General features: G+C 40.9%; 1 protein-coding gene across 1 annotated transcript in view; it reads right to left on the bottom strand.

Annotated features, from left to right (window-relative positions):
* The window catches only part of TNFRSF11A (TNF receptor superfamily member 11a), a 36860-nt gene extending 17177 nt beyond the window's left edge, over nucleotides 1-19683 (bottom strand). The window contains exons 1-5 of the mRNA XM_032788246.2: nucleotides 19527-19683; nucleotides 3283-3364; nucleotides 2398-2523; nucleotides 1482-1625; nucleotides 163-256 (exon numbers count right to left, since the gene is read on the bottom strand). Coding sequence (XP_032644137.1) covers nucleotides 163-256; nucleotides 1482-1625; nucleotides 2398-2523; nucleotides 3283-3364; nucleotides 19527-19586 — 506 coding nt within the window. The 5' untranslated portion in view covers nucleotides 19587-19683. The remainder of the gene's footprint in view (nucleotides 1-162; nucleotides 257-1481; nucleotides 1626-2397; nucleotides 2524-3282; nucleotides 3365-19526) is intronic.
* Between the last annotated feature and the right edge of the window lie 8279 nt (nucleotides 19684-27962).

The following is a 27962-nucleotide window of genomic DNA, read 5'->3' as shown; positions in this document are numbered from 1 at the left end:
CTGCTGTCAATGCTGCATGGCTGCTGATCAGTGTGCTACAAAGAGAGAAACTCACTGACAGTCCATTGAATGTCTCATTCTTCAGTTGAAAAATCAGTTTGTCCAGGCCTGTTACAGCTTTGCGGTTATCTCACAGTTATGTTATAGGAGAGGTGCACTTACTTGGTCCAGGATTTACACTCATCAGTGGATGAAGAGATGTCTGAGAAGTACCCCCAGCGGCATGGTGCACACACAGTATCCTTGTCTCGTTGCCCTGTGGTAGAGGAAACAAACAGCATAGCTGATCAACAGTAATTTCATCTCAGACTTGGAGAAGATTTTGCTGATAATTTTTTTTTCCCTGAAAATCCTTCCATCACAAGGAAGATCTTACATTATATTAAAAGGAGACAACTGGAGTTAAATCTGGGCAGAAAGTAGTGGTAAATGAGGTCTCTATAGAGTCAAAACGAGAAACAGAAATGACAGGAGTGATTTGCACAGCTCTTGTGAAAAAACACTGTGTTAGGAGCTAATTCTATTGTAACTACCAGTCTTGTGTTAATGCAGTTACATTAATTATGTCAGTAACTTATACTACCATTATTACAGAGCCACAGTGATGACTCCATAGTTATGGTGGGTGTTCACAATACTAGTTACTGTGGAGAAGAAATCATTGTGTTGAGTCCAGATGTAGTACTTACTCCAGCAGTCAGTCCTGTACCATTTTTATGTTGTTCCCGCCACTTGGAATAGACTCCTTTTTTACCAATGTCCAGTATAAACCTGATTTTGACCCCCTCTGATTTCCACTCCCGAAAAGCAAACGAGCAAACCAACCAACCACCTCTTTTTAGCCTGAAATTTCACAGCTAGTCTGATGTCAAAGGTGATTTGGTTTTGTTACATCTGAAGTAAATCCATGAAACTGCTTGAGTTATAATACATACAAAACTACTATGTTAATTTTCAAAAGGTGTTGATAATTTTTACCTTCGCCTAATGCTATAAAATTGAACTTAGCATGGTTCATTCAGTTCAACTTAACCCGAACACTGAGATAACAATGAGAGCACATTTTGTGAATATTGGAGTTAAATTTTTAAAGTTAATCAGAGTCAAATTCCTTAGCATTCGGAGTGCAGTGAAGTCTCCCATGACAATTATAGAATTAAAGAAAAAACTTGCAAGGTCCACCTCAACTAAGAGATTTTAGTCAAAATAAAAATTCTCAAGTCTCTTCCTTATTTTGGGGAAGTTCTATGACCTGTGTTATGCAGGAAGTCACATGAGATGATCACAATGGTCCCTTCTGACCTTGGAATCTATGACCCTCTGAAAGGCGCCTTCAAAACGTAAACAGATCGTGAAGGTTGTACATCAGTTATTATTCCTACGACACACCTCTCCCACTCACAGTGGCCTGAGAACCCAATCAATCCTCCCTTTAAAGGCTGGGACTCCATTCATCTGGTTGTCCACTCTACATATCTTACCAGGATGCTGAACGCCAAACCCTGGAGCACATTTTGTATTTCGCAGACAGAAATCACAGTCTTCGTTACAGTGGTATCCTGGTGTACACGCACATTGTCGCTGGAACGTTCTATTTCCTGGATTCACTTCTTTTAAACCTCTCCCTAAATGAAAAAAGCAGATGGAAGTAAAAATCTCTCCTTCAGCATAATTTGGGATGGCCAGCCTCACTCCCCACATGTCCACACTGCTTGCGTGTTAGGTACAGAATCATTCTTGTTAGGCATCACATTAATATTTGTAGAGCATGGTAGACGGTTGGTTCATATGAGACGCCTCACTGTTTAGAAACATAAAGTGACATCATTTTTATTGACGTCAGTTGGAGCTGAATTTAACCTTTACACTGGGGAGACAAATAGACTCAAGAAATGTGTGCACCTTATGCTGGGAGGGAGCGGGAGGAGCAATCTCTATGTGCTCACCCATAGTACCCTAGTGCAGTGCACTGAAGATTCACTAGTGGTGGCATAAGGGTTATGGCTGAGATTTCCAAAAGAGCATGGGGGATTATAATTTACTGGGAGTTGGGCACCTAACTCTGTTAGGTCATTTGAAAATCCCTCTCTCAGTTATTATTTTGGTGAACTAAACATAAGTTCTAGATCAGGGATAGTCAATTATTTTTTGTCAAGGTCCAAATTTTTTGATCAAGGTATAGTCAAGGTCCAGACTCTAGAAAAAATAATAAAAAAACAACAATAATGATAATAAAAATAAATAAAAAGATTTCAGGGTGTGTTCAAAAGCATCTGGCGGTCGGGATTTGCCCACAGTCTGCCTATTGATTACCCCTGTTCTAAATCCACTCACCCATCCTCATACTTTGATAGTTTGGACTCAAAGGTACGTAATGCCTCAGTATGAATAACTCACCCTCATCACATATTTTGTGTAGTAAACATTTGTCTTCTTCATTCCAGACATCCATATATTCATTTGGGCTGCAAGGCTGGCACACAGTCTCAGAAGTGGCAGTGCATTTGGCAGACATGTACTTTCCTGAACAAAGAGAAAAAAACCATGGTCACTTATCAGTCACTGATGCTCTCTAAAGATAATAGACCAAATTTATGCCACTGGATTTACGAAGGTTTTTGCCTATTGTCATCCCAGTTCCTCACTCTGGCCTCAATTTAGCAAGGCATTTAAGCACATGAGTAACTTTAAGCCCATGAATAGTTTCACTGAAATCAGTGAGACTCATATCCCTGTGTGTCTCCAGCACTGAAAAAATCTCAAATAAACCAGGTATCTAGTGTATCTTTTGTTGAAGTCAGTAGTATAGGCTGGGGACTATGCCTATGCTTTCAATCATGCATATTCCTAAATGCTTTGCTAGGAATTGTGCAATTAGACTCATGGACAGGGCCAATCAGAGGGGTGGCCAGGAGGGCCATTTGGCCTGGGCCTCAGGCTCAAAGGGGACCTCAAATTTATACACTTGTTAATTTCTGGCATTTGATAAGCTTTGCAACTTGTTTTTATGAGCACCCCTATTGGACCAGAAAAGCATTTGTTAAAAAATATATTCAAATGACGTCACTCTTTTTTTGGTGCCTCATTTTGTTTTCATGTGTCGTCATTTTTTATTTTTATTATGGTTAGGGGCCTCAAAAGCTGGAAGTGGCCCAGGCCTCTCTGGATCTCTGAGAGGGCCTGCTCAGGGACTCAAAAAAGCAAAATGATCTAGTGACTCGATGCTAATTTCATAAAAAAGATTTTCATTTTTGAAAAATATGAGCACTAGAATATATTTACCTGGCTCACACTTTGTGCAGCACCGTCCAGAATACTCATAGTGTTGCTCACTCTCACAGGCGGGAGAGATTTGTAGTGATAACTGGGAAACAGAAGGAGAGAAACAATACCTTGAGAGTTATTCATGAAATAGTTTTAGAAAATCCTACTCATGCTTCTGAAAAGTCAAGGAAAGCTCCACTAATTAGTTACAACACTTCATATTGCAAAATAGTAAATATTACGCAGCACAGACGTACGTTTCATTATCAAAAATTCTTTGCAGACAAATTAAGTAATGTGAATTTGATAATATCTACACATGCAGAGCTTGACAGCCATATGAGAAATAAATAACGATTGTGCAATTTATCACGCATTTTTGACCTCTTCTCTTACCCAGTAATCCATCTCCCCCAGCACTGTATTCTAACATTTGAACCCCATGAACAGCTTCAAATAAGCATTATTTTAATAAACAAAAACAAATAAATAAAAAGCAACTTAACAGAAATACTTCCTCTTTCTCCACCAAATGAACCCAGCCCAAGACTCAGGTCTAGCAAGATTTAATAAAGGACCAGTAACAGGTTTAAAGTCCGACATTTGGCAACCTGGCAGAGAGCCGGAAACAAGTGATTTAAAAGGAGAAGTTCCCAGCTTCTCACTGGGATACACAACATGGCTTCAGAGGAGCCTCAATTACAATGAAATTAAGCAAAAATTCTAACATCCATTAAAAAAAAATGGTCATGTAAGAAGCATAGAGAGAGTACACAGCAGTGTGGATGTCTTGTTTTTATTAGCGCACCGAATGACTTGCAGAACTGACTCCTGCTTTCGCCACCTGAGAGGAAAGCAGCCATCCCATTGTTAAATATTTCTTTTATAATGTTTAAGACACTTCAAAACCCTTATTTATAGTGATTGATTCTTCATTGTAACTGGATGTAGCTGCTGAAATATTGTTTATGTGGAATATGTTATGTGGAATATTTCTTTGAGGAAAACATGTTGGCATTCCTGCTGCTGGCAATGTAATTCTTTCGATATAGAGCACGTGATAAAAGCACCACATGCACAGGTACTGTAGAGTGAAATTTATATCAGTTTCCATTCTCCTGCTCACGTCTTTCTTTTTGTTTCCTCCTTTTGTTCTCTTTCCTAGTCTCCAGTGCTTTGATATCCTTTTCCCGCTTGGACCTTGCACCATCTGACCTTGTGGGTCTTGTTGCTTGGAATTGCCTCCTTTCCTTTTGTGCCAGATAAGCTCCTTCTCTTGCTTAAAGAACACTTATTTCTACATGACCCACTTGTTTTGAGTTTGAACCATATTCTGGTGCATTATTTCTGTGGCTTTAAACTGTATGAGCTGCATCTGAATTGGGCTGTAAGATCCTTTAGTCAAAGATGATGTCTTTGGGTACACTTGCATGGGGCTGAATGCCGCTTATGTCTGATGCTACTAATAAATAATAATAATCCTGAGGCAAATTAAGGGTCCAGTCCTGCAAACATAGTGCTTTTGTCTCGTTGTTCCCTTGTGCTCCCCTATCTCCTGTTTTCTCTGAGGTTTTACTTAGATTGTAAGATTCTCTTTGGGGCAGAAATCTTTTTTGTTCTGTTTCTAGAGCACCTAGCACAAATGGGTTCTGGGCATGACCAGAGCTCCTACCACAGTATAAATGAATAATAGGTCTTACTACTGCACCCCCATGATATTTTTCCCCTGAATTATTAGCAGTCAGGGCTGTGTACATTCCTGGCAAGATGTTAGGTAGTCCAATGAATGTAGTAAAACAGGCCTGGCCAGCCCAGTGGCTGAATGACAGTGCTGTTCACTATCTTGTGGACAATGTTCTAACATGTTCTTGCAATCTATTGAATTTCTGACATTACGCTGAAATGGTTGTATGTGGTAAAAGGCCAAGCTATCACCAGATAAGGATTGTGACTTCACTGCAGGATCGTGCAAGAGATAAAGGCTGTGCATGAATAAATTCTTATTCACAATCATCTGTGAACGTGGCATACAACTGGTCGAGTCATTTGGTTTTTGTGCAAAAAGTTCTTTTCTTCCTTGTTTGCTCCAGTTTGAAAGTTCCTCTTTTGATGGGAGACGTAAAATCACTGAACTGCTAAACGAGGACAGTCTTTAATTTTAAGAAAGGATATGGAAATTTATTTTAGACCATGGAGCCAAAGGGTGGGGAATCATTTTTTAAAATAAAACAGCATGAATGGACAGGCAACCTATACAGATAACTCTTCAGTGGTTCCTCTTCTGTTTGGAATTAGCACTAAGTGATGGTTATTTAGTTACCTATTATAAAACAGGAGAGCTATACATAACACAGATGCTATTGTTACATTCCCAGTATATCTCACCACAGCTATTTATCAGTCTGTATACTCGCATTGTGACAATCAACACTCCGTTCTATGGTGGCCGTCCTAGTATTTAAAAAGCCTGGCTATCATCATCTCTTATTTACACTTCCAGTGAGGTAAACAGTAAAATCATGCCAAATTTCTTACATGCATCTCGGCAACCTAGCCACATAATGGAGTGTGAGTGAACTTTGTCCTAGGGTAGAAGGGACTCTGGGTGTGTATCAGATTATGCCATAGAGCATGTCATTTGGGGTGCAAGAAAAGATAAAAAGCTAAATGAGTGCAGCTGGGGAAAGGAGCTTTTATTTTAGATTGTGTTTGGGAAGTCTTAGTCCAGGGGTTCTCAAACTGGGGGTCAGGACCCTTCAGGGGGTCACAAGGTTTGTACATGGGGAGGTCGTGAGCTGTCAGCCTCCACCCCAAACCCCGCTTTGCCTCCAGCATTTATAATGGTGTTAAATACATAAACATGTTTTTAATTTATAAGGTGGGGTCGCACTCAGAGGCTACGTGAAAGGGGTCACCAGTACAAAAGTTTGAGAATCGCTGTCTTAGTCTTTAGTATTTCCAGCTAAGGAGAGCTTCTATTTGTGAGGCAGTGTGAAGCTATACTTTCAAACTGACAGAAGATTTCGTATAGAAGTCTTCCCTGTCAAACTGGGGGTTCAAACCTTTTTTTTTTTTTTTTAAATGGATTGGCTATTGCAAATCTGTATTTGTAAGGGGTACCTTTTGTGAGCAATCCCAGTGCAGCCAATGGAGCTACTCATGGAAGGGTCTGCAGGAGGATTGTACCTGAGCGCCAAACTGCACATAAGCTTTTTTTTGCCTGGGGGAATCTAGCTACTTTACTTATATGGCCCTATCAGTGTAGTACTTGATCACCTCACAGTGTTTAATGGATTTATCCTCGTAACACCCATAAGGTAGGGAGGTGTGAATATTTCTTTTTACAGCTTGGGGCACGGGTACAGAGAGACCAAGTTACTTGCCCAAATCACACAAGTAGTCTGTGGCAGAATGGGGAACTGAACCCAGGTGTCTGGAGTCCCAAGCAATCACTGGGCATCTTTTCTCTCTCTCATTAATAATTCTGTACATATAAATCCTGATTATTCTGATAGTACACAGTATTGGGGTGCATAGAAAGAGGGTCAAATTTCCACAAGTGCTTGTATATAACCTTACAAATATCAAATAAAAATAAATAAAAACAAATCTGGAAACCTAATCTGAAATAAATTCAACAAACTCAGTCATTCCTTTGCCATTATCAGTATTGGTGAATCTTTTCATTGGACCTTATGGACATATGAAAATTAACATTTAAGAGAAGTCATATTTTTAAAAGATTCTTCATATTTTTAATTATAGGATAAACACAAGTTTTTTTGCTGTAGTCCTTAAATGTAATCCAGTCTGCCTGTTCAAATATGTATCATCTCAAACTGTGTCCATCTCCAGTGATGGACAGCACATAGAATTAAGAAACATTTCTGTCTGGTTTTCATAAGGCCCCCGATTCTGCAAAGCACTTCAGCACATGCTTAGCTTTAAGCACATGAGTAGTCGCATTGACTTCACTGGGAGAATGGACATGCTCAAAGGTAAGCAAGTGTATGAGTTCTTGCAGGTTCTAATGAATTTGCTTTAATGAATCACGGCTATAAAGCTGATCTGTGTTAGTCAGACATTTAAAAGCACACACAGGTGCTTCTGAAGGGGAGACTAACAGAATTCAAATTCCTGCCTTCGGGCTTAAAGAAATATTTATTTTTAGTGCTGTTGAGCAATCTAATGGCAGCAGAAATTGTGTGTCATAGGTGCTAAAATTACTTTCTCGCTCAAATGAATATTCAGACAGACATATCTGAGAGAGAGGATAGAATTACATGGGCCCCTTTACTTCAAAAGAAAAAAATCTGGAAGAACAAGCTAGGGGGTTTCCAGTATTTTTTTAAAATGTCATTTCTTTCAACAACCTGAGGCTCACTGTGGATTGTTTGTGATATTCTCAGATTTGTGAAGCTAACATTTGTTTCAAGTGTAGTTATAGATGGTGGGTAACTATTTAAAAATGGCACCTTCTTACTCAATATATCTGCTTCCAAAGGGTCTTCAAGTCATAGCTGACCATTTTACTGACCAAATCACATTTTTACTTCTTTTTGGAATGCAGATCTAATATAGAAACATGACCAATGTTATATCCTGTCTCACACAACATCAACTGATTTTTAAACTCATGAGCTTGGTATTAATAGTGACATTAAAAGCATGAGAAGGTGTTTGATTGTCCGACCCTCAGCTGTCCATGAAGCAGAATTCTGGTGATTCTACTGTTCTTTGGGCATGAGCGTCTTCACCCAGAGGATCAGGATTTGCCCAGTGATGTCTGACCTATAGCCATTTAAACCAGCCATCTTGTTTACCAGTTGAGACTAGCTCTGCAATAGTTTTTTCTGTTTAAAGAATACATTTATCCCCTCTTCAGAGACAAGAAGCCATCCCTTCACTGTACATTTAAAAGTTTTGTATCTTCCACCCTTTTTGCCACATTGCTATTGTTGCTTAACGGTTCCCGTCTTCCTTCGGCAACAATCCTAAGCTGCATCACAGCAGCATTAATCTCTTGTTGTCTCACAATGAAACACAAAAGAACCAAAACCACTAGGCTGCTAGGAGGAGTCTGAAACTGATAAATAAAATAATAAACCGTTTGTTAATTGACATCCAAGTCATGTATGGCTGAACTATAATAATATGCTAACTCAAATCACGAAGCCCTAATATGAAATCAATGGGCAACTCTGTCTTAATACAGATGGCACAATACAGCCTCAGGTTTCCTATTCCTCATGGAGGCTGATGTGCTTGGGCAATTCCAACTAGTGATTCACTAGCCAGAAAAATTATTTTGTTGGAGGAGGCTTAAAAGCATTGGTAATTTAGTAGGGCTACTGGCCATCTCTGGCACTTTCCTGGTTCAAGGACCACTCAGCAACACCACCTGGAGAAATACTATCTTATTATTTACAGAAGAGCTCAATTATATTTTTACATCATAGAGATTAAAAGGAGATGAAAGATTTATACTGAAAAGGCATAATCCAAATTAGATGAACACACATTCTTCCACAAAATATTAACTGACTGCTGATAAAAATCCAGTCACAAAGGACATAGATGACTCTGGGCAGTTCCAGCTGTTCATGAAGGGCTGTAATTCAGATTGTGAACAAAATGGATTTTGTGATGTCAACTTTCCAGCGACCAGTAAACCACATCACAACCACCATCAGATGGTAAAACAGAGTCAGGAAATGCAAAGGCGGAATGAAGACTGAATGCTACTTCACTCTTACAAATGAATCCTTGTAAACTTGCTAGATCTTGAAACCTTCCAGACCCAAAGTGGTAGGAAAGAACATAGGGTAAAGACAATCATGAATAAGGAGATTTTAAAAATATCTATATGATGTTGACAGGTAATGGAGAGATGCACTGAAATAGTCTAATTCCCTAATGACCGTATTGCATGCTGTAATTGTTCCTATGGGCTCTTTTTAACAAGCAGCAAATCCAGTTATGAGGGATCACCTGACCAATGACAGAACTTTATCAACATGAAGATCACAAACCCTCCAGAGTTATTTCTGTTAGGCAGACTGTGCAAAAGAGCAGAAGTGGTGGCATTGACCAAACATAGCTTATAATAATGGGAGAGGGCAGATAAGACCTTTGGTAGGTTAGATTAGATAAAACAAACAATAGATTGATCAGTGTTGAGATGACTACAGTTCCTGTGAGTTAACTAACCTTCCTTTAGCTCCTCAGTGGAATTAAAAACTCCCCATCATATGAGTAACATTCATCCACCGTATGATTATCATCAGATAACAATCAGACAGGTGTCAATACACGTCTATATATTTAATGCTTATTTTGATTCACTGGGTTGTTTAGGGAGTCTAAATATTATTACTTTGCCTGCAGTATTCCCCAGAACTCCTAGGTTCTTAAGATCAGGCTCCATTATGGGGGGGCACCATATACAGACATAGTCCTGCCCTGAAAAACCTAATGTTTACATAGATAAGACAAACAAATGGTGGAAAGGAAAGAGAGTTGAAGTGACTTATGAAATAATAGCACTGTAAGGGCAAAGCTGTGTATAGAACCCAGGTCTGCTGGGTCTCTGTCTAGTGCCCTATTCACTAGAGAAGAGGATCCTATGCCAAAAACCCTTCAAAACCAACAACAAACTTTTCAGTTTCAAACGGATGCATGTCGCATGTACTGGAGAATGCCAGAGAAAGCCCAAGAAGCAAAAATGCACTCTTCTGGATGCTTTCAGCCATAATGGTGACTAATACTCGCCAACCACATCAACATAGTAGTGTTATTTAGTAGTGCGTTAGATGTTGCGGCTGTCACTGGGCGCTGCACTCTCTCATCAAGCACACAGCCGGCTGGCTTTCTGCTGGGCCTAGCTTTCTGCTTGTGCTGAGCCACACAACTCAAGTTGCTGAGGCAAACTTGTGAAGTTTCATCTCATGCTGCCAGAGCTCCTCTCATCCAAAGAGAGACAGGCACAAAGGGCCAGTTCAGAGCGACTGCAAAACCTGCAGCCACTGGGAACCCAAAGATCAAAGGGCCCACACACAGGAGCACCCTCTGCACTCCCTGCCTCACAGAGGCTGTAACCTGGCCCCTGTAGGGCTGGAAGGGAGCGGGTACATGGGGAATTCTCTCCCATCTCTGCACTGAAGTTGGTAGGTGCGGGGTGGTCAGGTCCAATGGATAAAAGTTTGGCTACAGGACTAAGGAGAGCCAGAACAGCTGAGTGGCTGCCATTTGAGGCTCTCTCACCTCTTCAGCCCAGGCTGGAGCTGCCTGATGTTCAGGTAGAGGGCAAGCCCCACCCAACTTCCAGCTATGACTCTCCTGCCTCTCCTCTCTGAACCCTCTTCCCACTACACACACACACACACACACACACAACCAGAGTCACCCATCCCTTTGTGTTCATTTTTATTTAAATAAAAAATTCAAACCAAACCCCCAAAATGACCATCACTAACAGGACAAATCACAGTTATAAAAAGAAACAACCCAAACCCGCTTTCTCTCTCTCTTTCACCACCCCTTCTTTTTAATGGTACTTTGTTTTATCCAATTGCTATTTCAAATGTTTTGTGTTTCTCTTTATTTAATTTTTATAAAAGGGAAGCAAAGTAAACTTTGGCTCATATTCAACAGCGATCCATATGAGGAACTTCTCACTTAAATTAGATGAGTAAACGCCAGACCACTGAACGTAGGTCTCCAGCATGTAACGAAATATATCAAGATATCATCTGTGACATACCTAAGTGTTTCTTGTAATTTGAGTAACACGGTAGACAAATAATGGCTGATTCCTTGAGTTTCTTTATAACGTGCTGTCTAAAATTCTAGAGATGTTTAAGAAGGAAGTTATAATTACAGCTGGACAGGAACCTCTCAATAAAGTGTTTTTCAGTGGAAAATGCTGATTCCATGACCCCAAAACTTTACACAGAAAAGTATCAGTTTCAAGCAAACATTCATTGGGAAATTTTCTCAAGCCAGCATTTCTGGTCCAAACTAGACAGAGAGACCTACCCTAGCCAGTCCTAGTTATAATCAAACTTTTTAGGCTTCTTTAGGCATTTATTTTACCTCAGAGCGACGTGATCGAGAGGTGTCGCTGCTGAAATGCCGCAGAAATTCGGAGGCATTTCGGCAGATGCTTGACCGCCGCCACGGTCCTTCATCTGGCACCTGCCAGACGAAAAAGTTGGGGACCACTGGACTAGACTATAAGAGCTTAATGTATAATCCTGCAAGCTTTACCCTCACAGAGTTCCTATTGGAACCCAAGGGTAGAATGAGTGCGTATGTATCTGAGAAGCTGGTTGTTAAGGCTTATTGTCTTTTGCCACTTCCTGCCTTCTAATATTCAGAATTCTATGGTGGATCATTTGGGCATGCTTCTTTGGTAACACAAGTATTTTCAGGGATGCAGCCATTCCTGTGGTAGATGGCTTTATAAAACGGGTGCTCTTCACATACTCAGGGGATCCTGCCTTGAAGTAAACCATACAGTCTGATCATCTGGGCAAGAATTACACGATCTATAACTTCTTCCCTGTCAGAGTAACAGGCAGCACAGAGCCCAATCCTGCTGCCTTTATAACAGTAAAGTCAGAACAGGACTACTGAGCTCACTGGTTACTTTGGCCCAGATCTTCAAAAGGTATTTAGGTGCCACTCTCCCATTGATTTAATGGGAGTTAGGAGCTCAAATACCTTTGAGAATCTGGGCCTTTATCCCTTAGTAGTCATCCTAAAGAACCAAGTCTGCCATTTGGTATGTACTAAGAGCATGATGCAAAGACCAATGAAGTCAGTGAAAAGATTCCCATTGACTTCAGTGGGTTTTGGATCACACCCTTTGTGTATCTGCTTTACCATATATTCCATTACCTTAAAACTGATTTATCAGCATAGGCAGATTTAAGTCCTGAGCTCCTAAACCATTATTCCAACAATACTAGAAGATATTGAAGAACGTAAAACATGCAAGAAGAAACAGTTTGCCACACCTAAATACATTCTGTACCAACTGCAGTCATGAATATAATTCTTTGTTGTTCATGAACAGATCCTATTTATTTACCTATTTATTTTGCCACAAAGTGGTGAGGGCAAATTACATAATTTTCTTCCTGCTTATCAGGTATCTGAAACTGGTAGGGTGGGTTGAGCTATCTAGCCTTGCAAGAAAAAGAAACTCTTTTACTGAGCTAAGGTCTTTCTCCAGAGCTATACTTGAATCTTATGGATTGTCTACATGGGGCCATGCCATCCAGGAAAGTTAATTCAAATTAACTAAAGACGTGATTTTGTAGGGGATTAGTTAAACCTCATTAAATCCCTGTGTGTGGATGCTGTTATTCAGAATTAAAAGTGGCCTTAATTCCGTTTAGCTTAATTCACTTTGGAAGTGAACAAAGCCACAAGGAGCTGCAGCTGCCTGCTTCCACTTTGAGAGCTGGACCCAGGTGTTCATTTTGTAGCCTGGCTTCACTGCTCCTCCCCACACCCCTCATCTGTGTGAGATCTGAACTGAAGGGAGGTGGGGAAATTAACTCTCTGTCTTCTGGAAACTAGGCAAGGCTCCTGTCATAAATGAACTTTGCCTACTGCTGTTAAACAAATGTCTAAAAAAAAAACATGAAAGACAGGCTCATTCATTTGTCTAGAATGTTGACAGAGAATAGAATCAAGTATTAGTTACCGGGCAGCATCTAAATAGGGCTCCCCTAGAGAGGGACATGGGGAGTGAAAGTGAGTTGTCCTGGGAATTACAGCATGTGAAAAAGTTCTTGGGAGAAATGGCCTTCAACCCTGGGTAGAATTCACACACTTCCTTTCTGGGCCCCAAACTGCTCCAGTTTGAACTTATGGCAGCACTCCCATTGAGTTCAGTGAGAGCAAGGTAAGGCCCTGTCCTATTATTACTACTGTCTATTTGGTTTTGGTTGCACCCACATGTCCTAAGCGCTGTGCAAACACAAAGGAAGGCAAAGTCCCCACCCTGAAGAGCTTACAGACAGAAAAGGAATACAGGAAAGGGGTGCAATATGCAAGTAAAGTGGTCACAATATCAGGATATTATGGATCAGATCCTCAGGTGGTGTAAATCAGCTTCACTCCTCTGATCTGGGCAGGAGTTCCCATTATCAGTAAAGACATGTCACAAATAGATCCTACCTGTGGGGGAAGTGAACTAGGAGAAAACTAGAGGTTAGCATTCCTCTGCTTTGAAACTTCATGCAATCTCCTGCAGTGCAATGGAGACATCCCAGACCAGTGGTTTTCAGCCTTTTTTCATTTGTGGATCCCTAAAAAATCTCAACTGGAGGTGCAGACACCTTTGGAAATATTAGGAACCTTTGGAAACCTGTGGAACCTCTGGGGTCCGCAGACCCACAGTTGAAAAAGACTGGACTAGAAGCAACATTAAGGAAAAGTGTACTATGCTACATTATTGGGCTCTCTGCCACAGCAAACCCTGCAGTTTTCAGCAGTTGCTGCTGTAACTCATGAAAATCTTTGTTCTACAGTATGAGTCCCTGAACTTTGTACTTTCTATCAACTGTAGGTAAGTCATAAAAGAGGAGAGTACTGTGCTTACTGTAAACAGATTAATTTATTGTATGAAGTAAAGCCTAAGTCCATAGTGCAATTTATCTAAACTGCTTTTTAGTGTTATACTGCATGAATGGCACTCAGATATTTGCTTCTCTCACTATTTGTCCCCTTCCATTTTAAATAACTAACCATTCTCTGTGCGCTATCTTTTCCAAGAAACCAATACCAGGCTGAGCATAATTAAAATTGAATGTGAACAGCAGTATCCAGAATATTATCCAGTGCCACTTGACAAACCAAGGTTCCAGTAAAAGACAAAGTATAATCTCCAAGAAATATAGTACTGCTGAAGAAAATGATGACCCATGTGTCTGACCACAGTTCAGCATAGACAGAAAAAGAACAATCATCCTAGACATGGCATGAGATGGCCCAATGTCTCATTGTTTCCTTATGCTCCCTCACCTGTCTGTCTGTCTCCATCTACTGTCTTGTGTCTTATGAGTGGATTCTAAGTGCTCTGCGGCAAGGACCATCTTTTGTTCTGTGTTGTACAGTGCCTAGCCTGTACAAATGGGTTCTTGGTCTGTGACTAGGACTCCTAAGCACAGTTGTCAACTTTCACACGGTAAATGAGCACCCCAACTTTCACAATAAGCCAAAAATCAAGCTAATCTCATTTCAAAACAAGGCCAAAACAAGCCAATCCTTAAGAACCCCACCACTCTATGTGACTAGATCCCCCCGGCGTGCAGTCTGGGACTGTAGTGGGCCCGCTGTGCACCCCTGACTCTATCCCCCCTTGCCCCTGCTTGCTCCTTCCCCCCACTTGCTTTCCCCTTGCCCCTGCTTGCCAGGAGCTAATCAAAAAAAGGCAACAAGCTACAAGCCAAAAACTAGTCAACAAGCAACTCCCAAGCCAATTAAGCTGAAAACAAGCCCAATTTCTGCATTTTTTCACAGGTTTGGCATGTCTGCTCCTAATTATTACAGCATCAGAATTTAGCACCAGAAGAGACCATCATATCATGTAGGCTGACCTCCTGCACAACACAGGCATTAAACCCATATCAGTTATCCTTGTATTGAGCCCAATAACCTGGATTAGACTTAAGTATTGCAGTGCTAAACCATCTTTTGATAACAGTAGCCTTTTCTGCAGGCACAGAGAGAATATTTTCTTCATTTCAGTTTATTCAACTAGTTCAATTCAATGACTAGTTCATTCAAAGTTAAGAAACCAATAGGAGTTGAAAAAAAGAAAGTTTATTTTCTTCTTCCAGTCTAACAATAAAAACTAGTGAAGAGTTGTGAGAGGATGAAATCTACTAATTCTAAAAATCTTGATGGACATACTGACCAGAAACAATCAGTTCAATTCAGTAAGTACAGATAATACTTCCTTTGTTTAATAAATCAGTTTTAAACGCAAAAGATGTTTTAATAATTTTTTTTTTTTTTTTACTTATTTTAGGTAGTTTGTTTAATTTAAAAAATAAAATGCTGTTTTTGTGAATTTTTAATTGAATTTGAATTTCCATCCAAATAGAGCTTGATACAAATCACAAATAAAAAATTAATCATCTAGTAAATAAGAAATGCCTCATTCATAATTTTCTAACAGAATAAAGAGTGACAAAATTAAGACTCTAAAGTATAAGTTAAGCTATATAATGGCTTAAATAAATATGTACAGATATAGTGTATCCTATTGGTTAGCAAAAAAGAAGCAGCACCAAATTTAGTGTAAAGGTTATATTTCATTGAAAAATCAACATGTTTTAATGGTTACCAACAAACAATCTTTCTCTTGTGAAAATAACTAAACAAGAATAAATGCAAAACATAATTAAAATCAATTATCTAAATCAAAGTTTCCTGCTTGCTGATTGAAATTATTATATTGATGATTTAAATGACTTTGATTTCAATCAATCCATCCTGTTTTAGAGTGTGAATTCTTCATAATCTCCAGCTATTTGTTTTTGCAGAGCTATTCTTGGAATTTTCTCTCTTTTGAGCTAGTGAATGATTGGAGGTGGTAGTACCAGTGCAACTCTAGTAGATGTATCATCACTATGGCTTAGCTGGAATTACTGTTTGAATTGTGCTTCACATCCTGACAGATTGATATATGGTGAAAAAAATCTTGCCTCCCACCCGAGCTACAAGATCCAGTATATTTTCATGACATGTTGCAATTATTAGAATGCTCTGTATTTTTACTAACTTGTAAAGTTTGGCGTAAGCATGTTTGGTTGCATGGGGGTGGCGTGTCAGAGGAAGCTTTACATTAATGGAGAGTTGATAGAGTATTTCAAAATATGGATGGAAAATCCAGTAATCATACATTACACTACACTTACTGTGGCTGTCCAACAGTTACACTTCATGTCAATGTAAAGGTTTTATTTAGCCTCATACGCCACATAATTATCTCCTTTATGTGAGACACTGTGGAGAGTTAGTTTAGACTTGTTACACACCCCTCCCCCCGGAAACTGCAAAGCAAGTAAAATCTCTCTGATTTTCCTGCCAGTGCCCTTTTCTGAAAGTACATGTTGACCAGCCAGTTAATTTAACCAAAATAGCTTATAGTGTATATCTGTAATTCAAATGGCAAAGAATCCAAAGTTTTAGACTGAGGCCTCATGGCAGCTTTGCTTTATTTCATTACTCCTTTTTCCATTATAAATACCATGACTTTTCTGGTGCGGGGGAGGAGGGTTGAGATGGGGAGAAGGTCTACATTTTGGGCAAAAACCATTTTAAAACCTCTCTAAAGCCCTCAGAATTTTGATTGCCTGGGCTGAACAAGCACTCCACATGGCCAGACACAGTATTATGTATGGTTTGGGAGGAGAATTCAGTTCATTGACACTCAGAAAAGGAAGTCTGGCAGTTAAACTGTATAATACTGACAAATGCATATTCCCACAATTGTTGTTCCCTTATCTGAATGAGGCATTTTACAAGTATCAAGCAAATAATGGGAAAACATGAATTTTATATAAAATTCTGCAAACAAGTTGCACTGATCATGTGTCAGGAAGGAAGGTACTGTATATTCTGACACAGTATAAGGCAAACGTCTTGGAAAAATTGTCTCACGGTTAAACCACAAGACTGCGAGAGAGGAGACTTGGGTTTTGTTCCCAGTTCTGTTACAGATATTTGTTGTGAATTTGGGCAAATTACAAATTCTGTGTGCCCATTTCCCCATCTGGGAAAATAAAGATGCTGCTGACCTCTTAGGGTTATAAGTCTCAATTTTTGTTTCCAAAGGTTTTCCAATCTTCAGATGGAAAGCATGATAAAAGTTTGAAATATTAATGTCTTTCAACTGTTCCCAATTAAGAGGAGTGTCGTTGATTATGGACAAAAATTTACTGGTATGTCGGACAAACCACTTCTATTATTGTCAATTATTTCTGTTAGAAAATGCCAAATAGTGTACAGAGATTATAAAAATTAATGATTAAACAAAATAAGCACCACAGAATATTAACCTTTCCCACACTACAGCTTTTCCTGGGACTCGTATCATTGGGATGGGGATAATTTTTATCTTGGGATCTTTGTTATCCAACATTTGGCCACGGAAGGTTGTGAACTATCTGACAAAGCAGCCACTAGCATGTTTAAAGTAAAGCACATACTTAAGTGCAACAGAAAGCTTTACATGTTATTAAATCAGTGCCAAAGCATCCTCCTCTTATTTTTTGTGTGTCTTGAAAATTTGGTGGGGGAAACAAATTTTGGGGGGGAACACACTGAATGTTTGTTTTGGGGATCTGGAGCAAGTTGAGACCTAAGCAAAGGACTCCAAATTATATGCATTACCTGGGTTCAGCTAAGCAACAAATAGATACCAGGCTATAGGAAACAATCTTCTCAAAACTAAATCACTTGAGAGGAAAACAAAATTTCTTTGTGAATGATCTTGAGAGGAACTATACTCAACATCAATGAGATTTGAAAATGATGCCACATTGGCAGAAGCTCTGAACATCTATCAGGACAGAAAAAATAATACAATAGGAGCTAGAGCCATTAAAAATGTGATCAGAAAACAGTAAAATAGATTGACCTCACAAAAGTGCAGGTTAATGCACACATGCAAGGGGAGGAAGAAACTTAGCAGCAATTCTGAAAGATACCTAAGGTGTGAGGGTAGGCAGGAAATTATGCGTGTGTGTGTGTGTGTGTATATATATATCTATAGTAGACAATGCAGTTTGGGCTCCATATTCAGAAGTATCAGAGCATGGAGCTGAAATGCCAGTGAGCACCTAGTATTGGCCATTAAATCACTAGATTGTAAGCTCTTTGGGGCAGGGATCAGTTTTTCATTCTGTGTTTGTACAGTGCCTAGCACAGCAGAAGCACCAGTCGTAGACTGGAACTCTGGGCAAGGCTGCAATTCTAAGAAAATGATGCTTAAAATAAGAAGTACTAAAATATTGACAAAGATAAGGAGTTCAGATCAGAGTTACAAAATTGATTCAGGAGCAGCAGGAATTGACTTATGGAGGAAACACTATATGTATATATAATTAGCTTTGCCTAAGTGATAATGAAGTTGGGACATGATCATAGTCTACCAATATCTGAAAGGTCAAAATGCCAAGGAAAGAGAGGAATAATTTAGAGTGCTGCACAGAGGTATAAGAAGGAACAACAGTGAACATTTAAGCTATATGGGAAAAATTCTGATCACTCTATGATATTTATAAGGCTCCTTGGCTGTGGTATGCTCTCCTTAATCGAAAAGATGGAAGTCCCACCACTAGGAACACCTAAGAGTATGTTAGACTGAACGCCAGTAGAGCTGTGGCAAGTGTTATGCTTTATATGCCCGTGGTCACAGATTGAAATCCCACTTAGTCTATCACAACACAGTGAATAGTCTTGGTTTTAAATAGAAAGGATATCCCCATGGATTGACCCCCTGGACTAGGGGCCAATCCCCTGCTGTATAACAAACTTGGTGCATCACTTTAGGTGACTCATTTAATTTCTCTGTGCCTCAGGTCCCAGTCTGTGAAAGGGGCTCGTCCATACTTCACAGGGGTGTTGGGAAGATAAAACTATTACAGCTTGTGAAGCCCTCAGACAGCATAGTAATAAGTGCCATGTAGGTACCTTAGCTAGATTGTAAAGATACCATAGGGGAACAATCCCTCAGTGGTGGGAGATGAACTAGCTGGCTTGCAGGTTTGTTCCATGTCTATCACCATGATTCTATAGAATACAAAACTCCAGACAAATGTTAGCAGCCTCTTTTGAGTAAACTCTGTTTAGTTGGGTGGAGTTTGCCTTGCTTTTCGCTACAGGCAAATTATAACCCTCCACAACCCCTCTGCAAATGTTTTCTCACACACTGCAGTGGGCAGGAGCAGGCGGGTTTCCTACAGATCTTCTGGATTCGTTTTGGGTTTTTGTTTTTAAAGGAGGGGGGAGTTGGAGGCTTGCGAGACAGGGCAAGTCAAAAAAACAGCCAGGCAGCCAAACTAAGAAAAAAAGGCAGGGGAGACTTCTGTTAATCCTTCTTCTTTCAGCAACAGTAGCTATGAGAAACCAAACCCTACATAAGGCTCTTTTCAGTGCATAGAGAATCAAGAACCTCTACCCAGGTCATATGCTCACTCCCCCTCACAATTTACATCGCCTTGGTGATAGAGCCTTACCTGTTTGTCAGCGATGAAAAGGCAGAGAACCAGCCAACAGCCTGCTGCTGAGATGGACATGTCCGTGTGTCTCTCTCTGCCTGCCTTTCCTGTTCCTTTTGCTGCCACTGACCAGAAATTAGATCCTCCAAACCAAATCCCTTCGCCCCAGCCACAACCGAGTGAGGCACATTTGAATTAGTTACTTCTCTTTCTTCCTTTCCTTCCTCTCAGTTACACGAGGGGAGAAAACAAACATACCAGAAAAAAAAAAAAGTCTGGCTGTAGTCCCTAAAGCATTTCCTCAGGACTTGACATGCAGGGTTTTTTTTCCTTGTTGTCCCTCCCTTTCCTCTCTCCGCCTCCCTGTTAGAAGTTGAGCATGAAGCCTGTGGTCCTTCCTCCTGCTGATAGTGCTGCTTTCACTGCCCCAACCTCTCCAAGTCCACCCCACTGCCTACTGCCTGAGCCTTGCTTCCCCCCATTTTATAATTTCTCTCATCCCATTGCTTCTTGCAACCTCCTGCTTGCTTCCTCCTTTTCACTGCATCCTGCTTGATTCTGAAGTTTCCTGATGCTTCTTTCCTTTCAATCTCTCAAGCAACCTGCTGTCCCCTTCCTTCCACTGCCTCTGGCAACCTGCTACTGCCCTGTTTTTTCCAGTGCCTCCTGCCACCCCCTTCCTCCTGCTCGATCCAGCAATTTCCTGATAACCCTTCCCTTCCACTATTTCCTGAAACTGCCCTTCTGCCCCCCCTCACACTGCCTCGTGCAACATGCCTTTGCTGGACCCAGCAAATTCCTGCCCTTTGCCTCTGGCTCTGTAAAAATTACACCAGATAGGCATCAAATCCACCACACTGCAACTCCCCTCTCCTCTTTATCAACAACAAAACTCCTAAAACCAGTGGGACACATCTTCAGCTGTGCTGTCTTTCTGTGTATATGCGCTGCACCAGGGCAGGTGGAGATGTGGGAATGTGTTCCTAAGCTGATCTAATAAGGAAGTTGCTCTCTCTCTTGGGTATTTAGATTTGGCCCATGACCAGAAGGAACATAGCTTTATAGGTTATTCCACACATACAAAAGATCAGACACAAAGGGAAACCATGCTCTGCTTATGGCACTATTCTTTGTTTCTTCTGCAGATGAATTACCCTTTCAAACAGCCCTGGGTGTGAGGAGAAAATGGGCCATTAGATTTTTCTCACAGCTTTCTAATCCGGAGAAAGGTATCATGCATGGCACAGCTTGCCTCTAAAATCACACAACCTCAGCACCCAAAGGCACATAGCAATAACAGTGCAAGTGGGGACATAAATACGCTGGTATTCCTCTCTAAACAGTAGTGATTTCTTATGATTTAGGGACACTCCCCTGCCTGAGAATCCCAGGAATTTTGAATTTGCTTTTACATTTCAGTGCTTGTGAAAAGGGCTGGCTCAACACTCCTAGAGGCCAAAGTCTGCTCTTTCTGCATTATATACACAAGAGAGACAAGGTGGGTGAGGCAATATGTTTAATTGGACCAACATCTGTTAGTGACAGAGACAAACTTTTGAGCTATACAGAGCTTTTTACCTCACTCACCCATACATATAGCAAGGGAAGCAGCAGCATATGATTCTCACCCTTGTGCCTCCATCCTGTGCCAGATGAAGCTACTTCTGGGGTGAGAGCAGCAGCTCTTTCTCAGCCTGTTCAATACTTTAGCTGTAATGAAATTGCCAACTAAGGTGCTAAACCTGGTCACTAGATACATTGGAATTGTTATACCAGGGCAGACCATTGCTCCTAATGAAGCCTATTTAGCTCTTTCTGTGAACAGTGGGGGAAAACAGGTTAAATCAGTCTGGGGAACACTGTTGGGAAGGGTGTGCAGCCTCCTCCTGAGATGCCTGTCCCCATCCCTTTTAGTTTCACGGTGCACTGACATTTGAGCCACTGGCTTAACGAGGCTCTTTCAACTGAGGGCGGCCCCCTCATTTGGGAAAGGTTAAGCACAGTCCTGCTTTCCTGTATTCCTACAATCATTACAACATTGGTAACCATATTTCACTACCCCTGCATTTAGTACTAAGGTGATTTGTACCCAACACCAGCCGAAATTGATCACTTTGACACCGCTATATTTTCTAAATATGTAAGTAGAGCAGGAGAAAACTGTATTTACATAAATACACCCAAAGTCTCTCCCCTTCCCAGCTAGCTGTGAGGGAAGCATTCATGGAGACCCTGTAGACATTAGAAATTGGTAAAAGAGGTGGCTGATCACTAAGAATGCTATATTTGTATGGAATATATTCTGGAATGGTACTAACAGAACAGAATCACAGCAGAGGGTGAAAATTCTTCTGAAGAAGCTGTGCACACCCCTCATGCTGGAAATCCTCAGTCTTTTGCACTGAGTATTTTTAAATGATCATATTTAAGATGCACGGAAATGTTGCCCTTACACAGTGGTGCTGGAACGCTCTTTATAGTGGGGGTGCTGAAAGTCAGCAAAACTATCCCCAAACATTTTACCTAGTACCTCCCCTACTCTCTGAGCTGAGGCCGGGGGTAGGGCCATGTCTCCAGGGATAAGGGTTGAGGCTGGTGACAGGTGTGGGGCCAGTAGCAGAGCCCCACATGCAGGACCAGAAGCCAGGGCTCTGTGTGTGTTGTGAGGTGCAGGGCTGGCAGCCAGGACCCCTGGGTGTGGGGCTGGCAGCCGGGATGCGGGACCCCATGTGCACAGCCGGGCACAGGGCCGGCAGCCCGGATCCAGGGCGTGGGGCCAGCAGTTGGGATGTGAAACATCCCCTGCAGCCCGGAGCAGGGCCGCCAGCCGGGACCCTGCATAAAACCTGGGGGTGCTGCAGCACCCTCCCCACCACTACTTCCCATGCCTCGGCTCTAAATAGAACAATCGGTTAAGTTCCTTCCTCTTTTTACGTGTATGCACAATACTGAAACTGTAAGCACTGTTTATTACCAGCTGCTGATTCAGGCCACAGATTTACAGGAGAAAGCCAGAAGGACTTTAGGATGCCCAGCATTGCAAAACAGTTTCTATTATAATTCCTCTATACAGATGCTTGTTTCCTCCTGAAACATTCACCTTTGCAGATGAAATTTCCACTCCATGCCTGCAACTTGTGTCTCCACGTGAAGGTCAATTATTTCTTGAAAGCTTGAGTAAAGGCATTTGTTTCTGATTTACGTGCTATGAAACTGATCCAAACCCCAGTGAATCACTTGGTGTCTTCTTACTGACTGTACAGTGCAGTAGAGCCTTGGAAATCCAATTATGAACATCTGAAAAATAAGAACTGGCAAATGTATAGTAGGAAGTTTTGTCAACGCTTAAATGATAATGTTAACCATAGATGTTCTAGGTAGAGTTGGTCAAAAGTTTTGCATCAAAACTGTTTAACAGAAAATAGGGTTCACAACTATACAATTTCTAAAAAATGTCAACTTTCTATGGTAAATTTTGTCAAAAAACCCAAGTACCCCCAAACCAAAACTTTAATTCAGAAATGCTGTCATGATGCTGCATGTCTCTATTCTCAACTATAATCTGGATGCCTCCGCCAGCCTACATCTCCAGTGATCCACACTTGCTATGGGGCTCCCTTCATGCACTATAGTAAAAGACGAGGCTGTCGTACATCATGGGAAATGTAGTCCGGCCCTGGAGTTAAGCACATAGAGGAGAATGGGATATGAAGCATCTGAACTACACCCTCCCTTGAGGCACCATGGTAGCATTTCTGAATAGAAAATTTCTGTTGAGTTTTTACACCAAAATTAACATTTTCATTGAAAATTTACAGAGAAAAAGCCCAGCTCTAGGCATGCCTTCACAACTGACTGTACAGTGAAATGGCTTCTACTCTTGCCCCCCAAAAGTCCCATATCTTAGAACTATTAAGTACTATGTTAAGATTGCATGGCTAAAGTTAGAAAATCATGAAATGCTAAACGTAAAGTTGAATGCACAACTTTAACTCTGTCTCATTGGGAATATACATTATGCTGCAGTCTAATGTAGCCATAATATTCTATTTTTTAAATATTAAACTATCTCACTAATGAACTATAAATGTGGGTAAATAGGTCTGGTTTCAAGGGATGCCATTATACTGATGCTATGAATCTGAAAAAAAGACTAACCACAACAAATGACAACTTTCTTACTTGAAAGTGGGAAGAAACAGATGTCAGGTAAGTTATAGTTTTGTAAATCTTTAATTGCTTCTTCCTTTCCATCTGTCAAAAAAGCTGGAATGTTATTTCGAGTATTCACGTTTTTTCAAAGCCCCCCCCCCTTTTGAGAATACCAATACCAGCTTTTAATATACATTTTCTGGGATAAACAGACTAGAGGCACATGCAGCGAATGCACATACCAATAAATGACACCACAAGTAAAGTACAGAGGCTAGAAATCACCAGGAAATATGAAAAGAAATGTCCTGGCAGTGGCTCACAAGCGTTGCACAGATGTAGTATTTCCTAGTGGCCAACATAGCCCTCATGAAAAATGGCAGTCATGGGCAAGCTATTAACTTCAAAAAACTTTTTTTATAAGGAAGAGATCAAAGGGATGCCAACAAAATTAAATGATGAGCTATAATAAACCCATATGTAGGAACTTGGCTTGATTGCATCATCCAAGCAGAAAACATGGTGTATGGCTGAAGATGCGTTGTTTTTTTTTTTTTAATGAAGGGAATTGGGTTAGCACTTTGTTCACTAAGGATGTGGCAGAAGCATGAGAGCTCATTTGGTCCTTGTTACCAAAACCTTTCACTTTGTGAGATCTGTCATATCATGACATCTAATTTATGAAACATTTTAACAGATGATCAGTCCAACCATCTTGGAGGAGAGAGAGAAGGAGAAATAAAAATTATACAGACACCAATAGTTTAAAACTAAGAGCACAACAGTAAATACAGTATTAAAAGCTTTTAAAGGAGCTGAAAATGAAATCTTAATATTAGAGAAAAAATACCTGCTATTTTCAAGGACTTTTGGTAAAGAATCATTAATCCGTGTGCAAAATGAGCCAGTTTTCTCTCTCTCATCAAAAAATTGTTAGCATAAAAGTGAAGCTAAAGATGGTCCGGTAATTAAGGTGCTGCAATGGGATTCTATAGCTCTGGATTCAATTCCCTGCTCTGTCACAAACATCCTGTGATTTTGGGCATATCACTTAATCCCTCTGTTGTCCATCTGTAAAATGGGCATTATACTTCCATCATGTCTCTTTAGATACCATTCCTGCATGTGTAATCTTGGCAGGACTGGGGGGTTTTGAGACTGTAAACTCTTCAGGGCAGGGAGTCTCTGCCCTGGTCAATTCTGGCCAGTATGTGGGTTTAACACCCAATTTGCATCTCCCTCAATGTGAAGAGAACCAGACCCAGTTGTGGTAACCAAGCTGAGACTTTCCCCAGACACCTTAGTCAAACACACACTGGTTTGGATTAAAACATAAAATACATTTATTAATGACAAAAGGATAGATTGAGTGATTATAACTGATAGCAAACAGATCAAAGAAGATGACTGAGTAAATCAACAAAACTGCAAACTGAGCTTAACATACTAGACAGGTAGGATATGAATTAACAAATTCGCACCCTGAGTGATAACAGGCTGACAGATTCTTAAGGCACAAGCTGCCTTGGCTTAGCAGCATGGATTCCCTCGGTTTTCATACACAGGCTAGCAATCCCTTAGCATGGGACCATCACTTCCCCCTGTTAAGTCTTTGTTCATCAGGCATTTCCAGGTGTATTGTTACAGGGAGAGTGAGGTCCCCTCATGTTGTCATTTCCTCCCTTTTATATCTTCTTCCCACTTGCTGGAAAGCTCTTTTGCTGTGACCTGGGTCAAACAGTTGCCATTGTGCAGTGCTATCTCTGAGAGGTTTCTGTTTTACACAGTTCCTGGGGTAACTTGGGGGCATTTCCTCAATAAGCCCTTAACATTGTTTGGCCTTTTTACTGTTGGACCTGAAAGACTGCTTGTGAGTGTTTTCAACCTCACAGCATGTTTCAGTAACACATACGTAGCCAAACTTCATAACTTCATATACAATGATAGCGCATACAAGCCAATGAGATTTAATGTCTAGCAGATCGAGACTTTTAGAATGATACCTAACAAGGCATACTTTGTACAAAACATATCCTAATTACATGACAGTGGTGAATATTGAAGTGCCAGGGTGTCACAAGAACAACAACTTGAAAAGATTTGTTCTTGCTGTGAAGTAAATGTTGTTCTGTTCAATTTACTTTAGGATTTTAGTTTGGAGTGTTAGTGTATCCATGTTATTCCCTATTACATTCTCGAAGATCTGTGTAGCTCAAAAGCTTGTCTTTTTCACCAATAAAAGTTGGTTCAAATAAAAGAAATTACCTCACCCACCTTGTCTCGTCTGCTGATTTTAAACAGAACAGATATTTTTTATTACCATTAGAGTAATTTTTATAACAAGAGTTAATAAATTATGCATAGGGTGGCTTACACTCGAGATGTTTTTGACAACCTCGCAAGAACATATTAGAGTTAACTGTGTCAATAAAATAATGTTTGCAGCCCTCTTAAAGACTTAAATTCTTGCAATCATCTGCTGCTAGTGTGTGAAGTATTTATTTAAAAAAAACATACTGGCATGCATAACTGATAGCTTAGCACTCAGAACACTGAGGCTATAACAATACCTAAGTATTCCTGGTAGGAAATGTTAATTGTTGGTTAATTTTTAACTTTTAAACATTTTTAGTGTTCCTAAGAGGTACCAACTTGATGACCTTGGAGACTGAAATTGATGACAAAACAAATTTGGAGCTGAAATTCTTTAATCAAGAACAAGAACAGCACTGGATACAATAATGGAAGCTCTGTTATAGTTTCCAGCTAATATACCTCATTTCTGATCTGGGGGTATGACTTTTTCAACATGTGAGAGTAGATCACTTTCTATGTCCATGTGGTATTGAGCCTGTCTGTGATAGTGATTTTTTTCAATATGGATTCAACAAGAAAGAAGACTGAGATGACTAACTCATTTGACACTAGATTTTGGGTGGTTACAGTTATTTCAACTGGGCTGGTTTAGAGTAAGAACCTGCCACGATGAAAGCTACATGTCCCATTATTCATTCTCCAAAACCATCCAGTGGTCTGTGCTGGCCCCCATACTCTTTAGTTTTCTCAGTCAATTACAGACAAAGAATAACAATAAAACTGTGATATATCATTAACTGAATAGTAAAAATGACAAAGATAAAAACAAAACCAACAGTGAATATTAAGGAGTCATATATTTTGACTGAGTAGTGCAGTATATTTTTTCTCTAGAGAGACCCTATTCAATGAAAATCCTGTTGTCTTAAAATCTTAACCTCTTTCTCCCCACTTCCAGTTCCAATATCTCATTGCAGGATATTTACCAGGCATTAAGGGCTGGGACCACGAGCTCCTCACAGCTGGTCAGCAAATACGCTTCACCTCCAGCTTTAATGCATAATATTATGCTTTAGGCAACACTCTCCTTTTGTATTTGGCTAATGTTTAACATTTAATAGTAATTTAAGATACACTAACCAGAAATGCTATGGAAAATGCCATTCTTTTGTTGGCTCTATTCTGGCTCCCAAATGGAGTTTATAGAATACCTGTCTTTGGGAATCAAAGATTTTCTTCTCCTGACTCTGGAACACAGCAGGGGCCTAGACCTAGGGATCCAACTCGATTTCTTGTACTAGAAGAGATCAAATACATTGTGATCACAATTTCCGGCAGCAGTGTACTGTGGCTGCCACTAAGGCAGACTCCCTGCCTATCCCGGCCCCACACTGCTCCCAAAGGCGGCCCGCGTCTCCCTCCGCATGCTGCTCCTGGCTGCAAGTACCACCCCAGCAGCTCCCACTGGCTGGTAGGCAGGGAGTCTGCCTTAGACTCGCTGCGCCTGCTGGTGACCAAGAGCCACCGGAGGTAAGTGCTGCTCAGCGGAAGGCCACACCCCACTCTGATCCCTGAATCCCCTTCCCAAGCCAGCACTCTATACCCCTTCCTGCACCATAGCCCCTTTCTGGAGCCAGCACCCCGTAACTCCTCCTGCACTCCAACCCCCAGCCCTGACCCCCCTCCCAGAGCCAGCACCCTGTACCCCCTCCTGCACCCCAACACTGCCCCAACCCGGAGCCCCCTTGTGTACCCAAATTCCCTCCTAGAGCTTGTACTCCTCACCCACTTCTACACCACAACCTCCAGGCTCAGCCCAGAGCCCTCCCACACTGCAAACCCCTCAGCCCCAGGCAAGAGCCTGCACCCCCTCCTGCACCCAAATCTTCTGCCTCAGTGCAGTGAAAGTGAGAGTGAGGGCGAGCGAGCAATGGAGAGAGGGGGATAGAGTGAGCAGGGCGGGGCCTTGGGTAAGAGGTGGGACCT

The sequence above is a fragment of the Chelonoidis abingdonii genome, chromosome 2, assembly GCF_003597395.2.
Source record: "Chelonoidis abingdonii isolate Lonesome George chromosome 2, CheloAbing_2.0, whole genome shotgun sequence".
Lineage (NCBI taxonomy): Eukaryota > Metazoa > Chordata > Testudines > Testudinidae > Chelonoidis > Chelonoidis abingdonii.
Note: the sequence above shows the minus strand (reverse complement) of the source record. Positions and strands in the feature narration are given on the sequence as shown.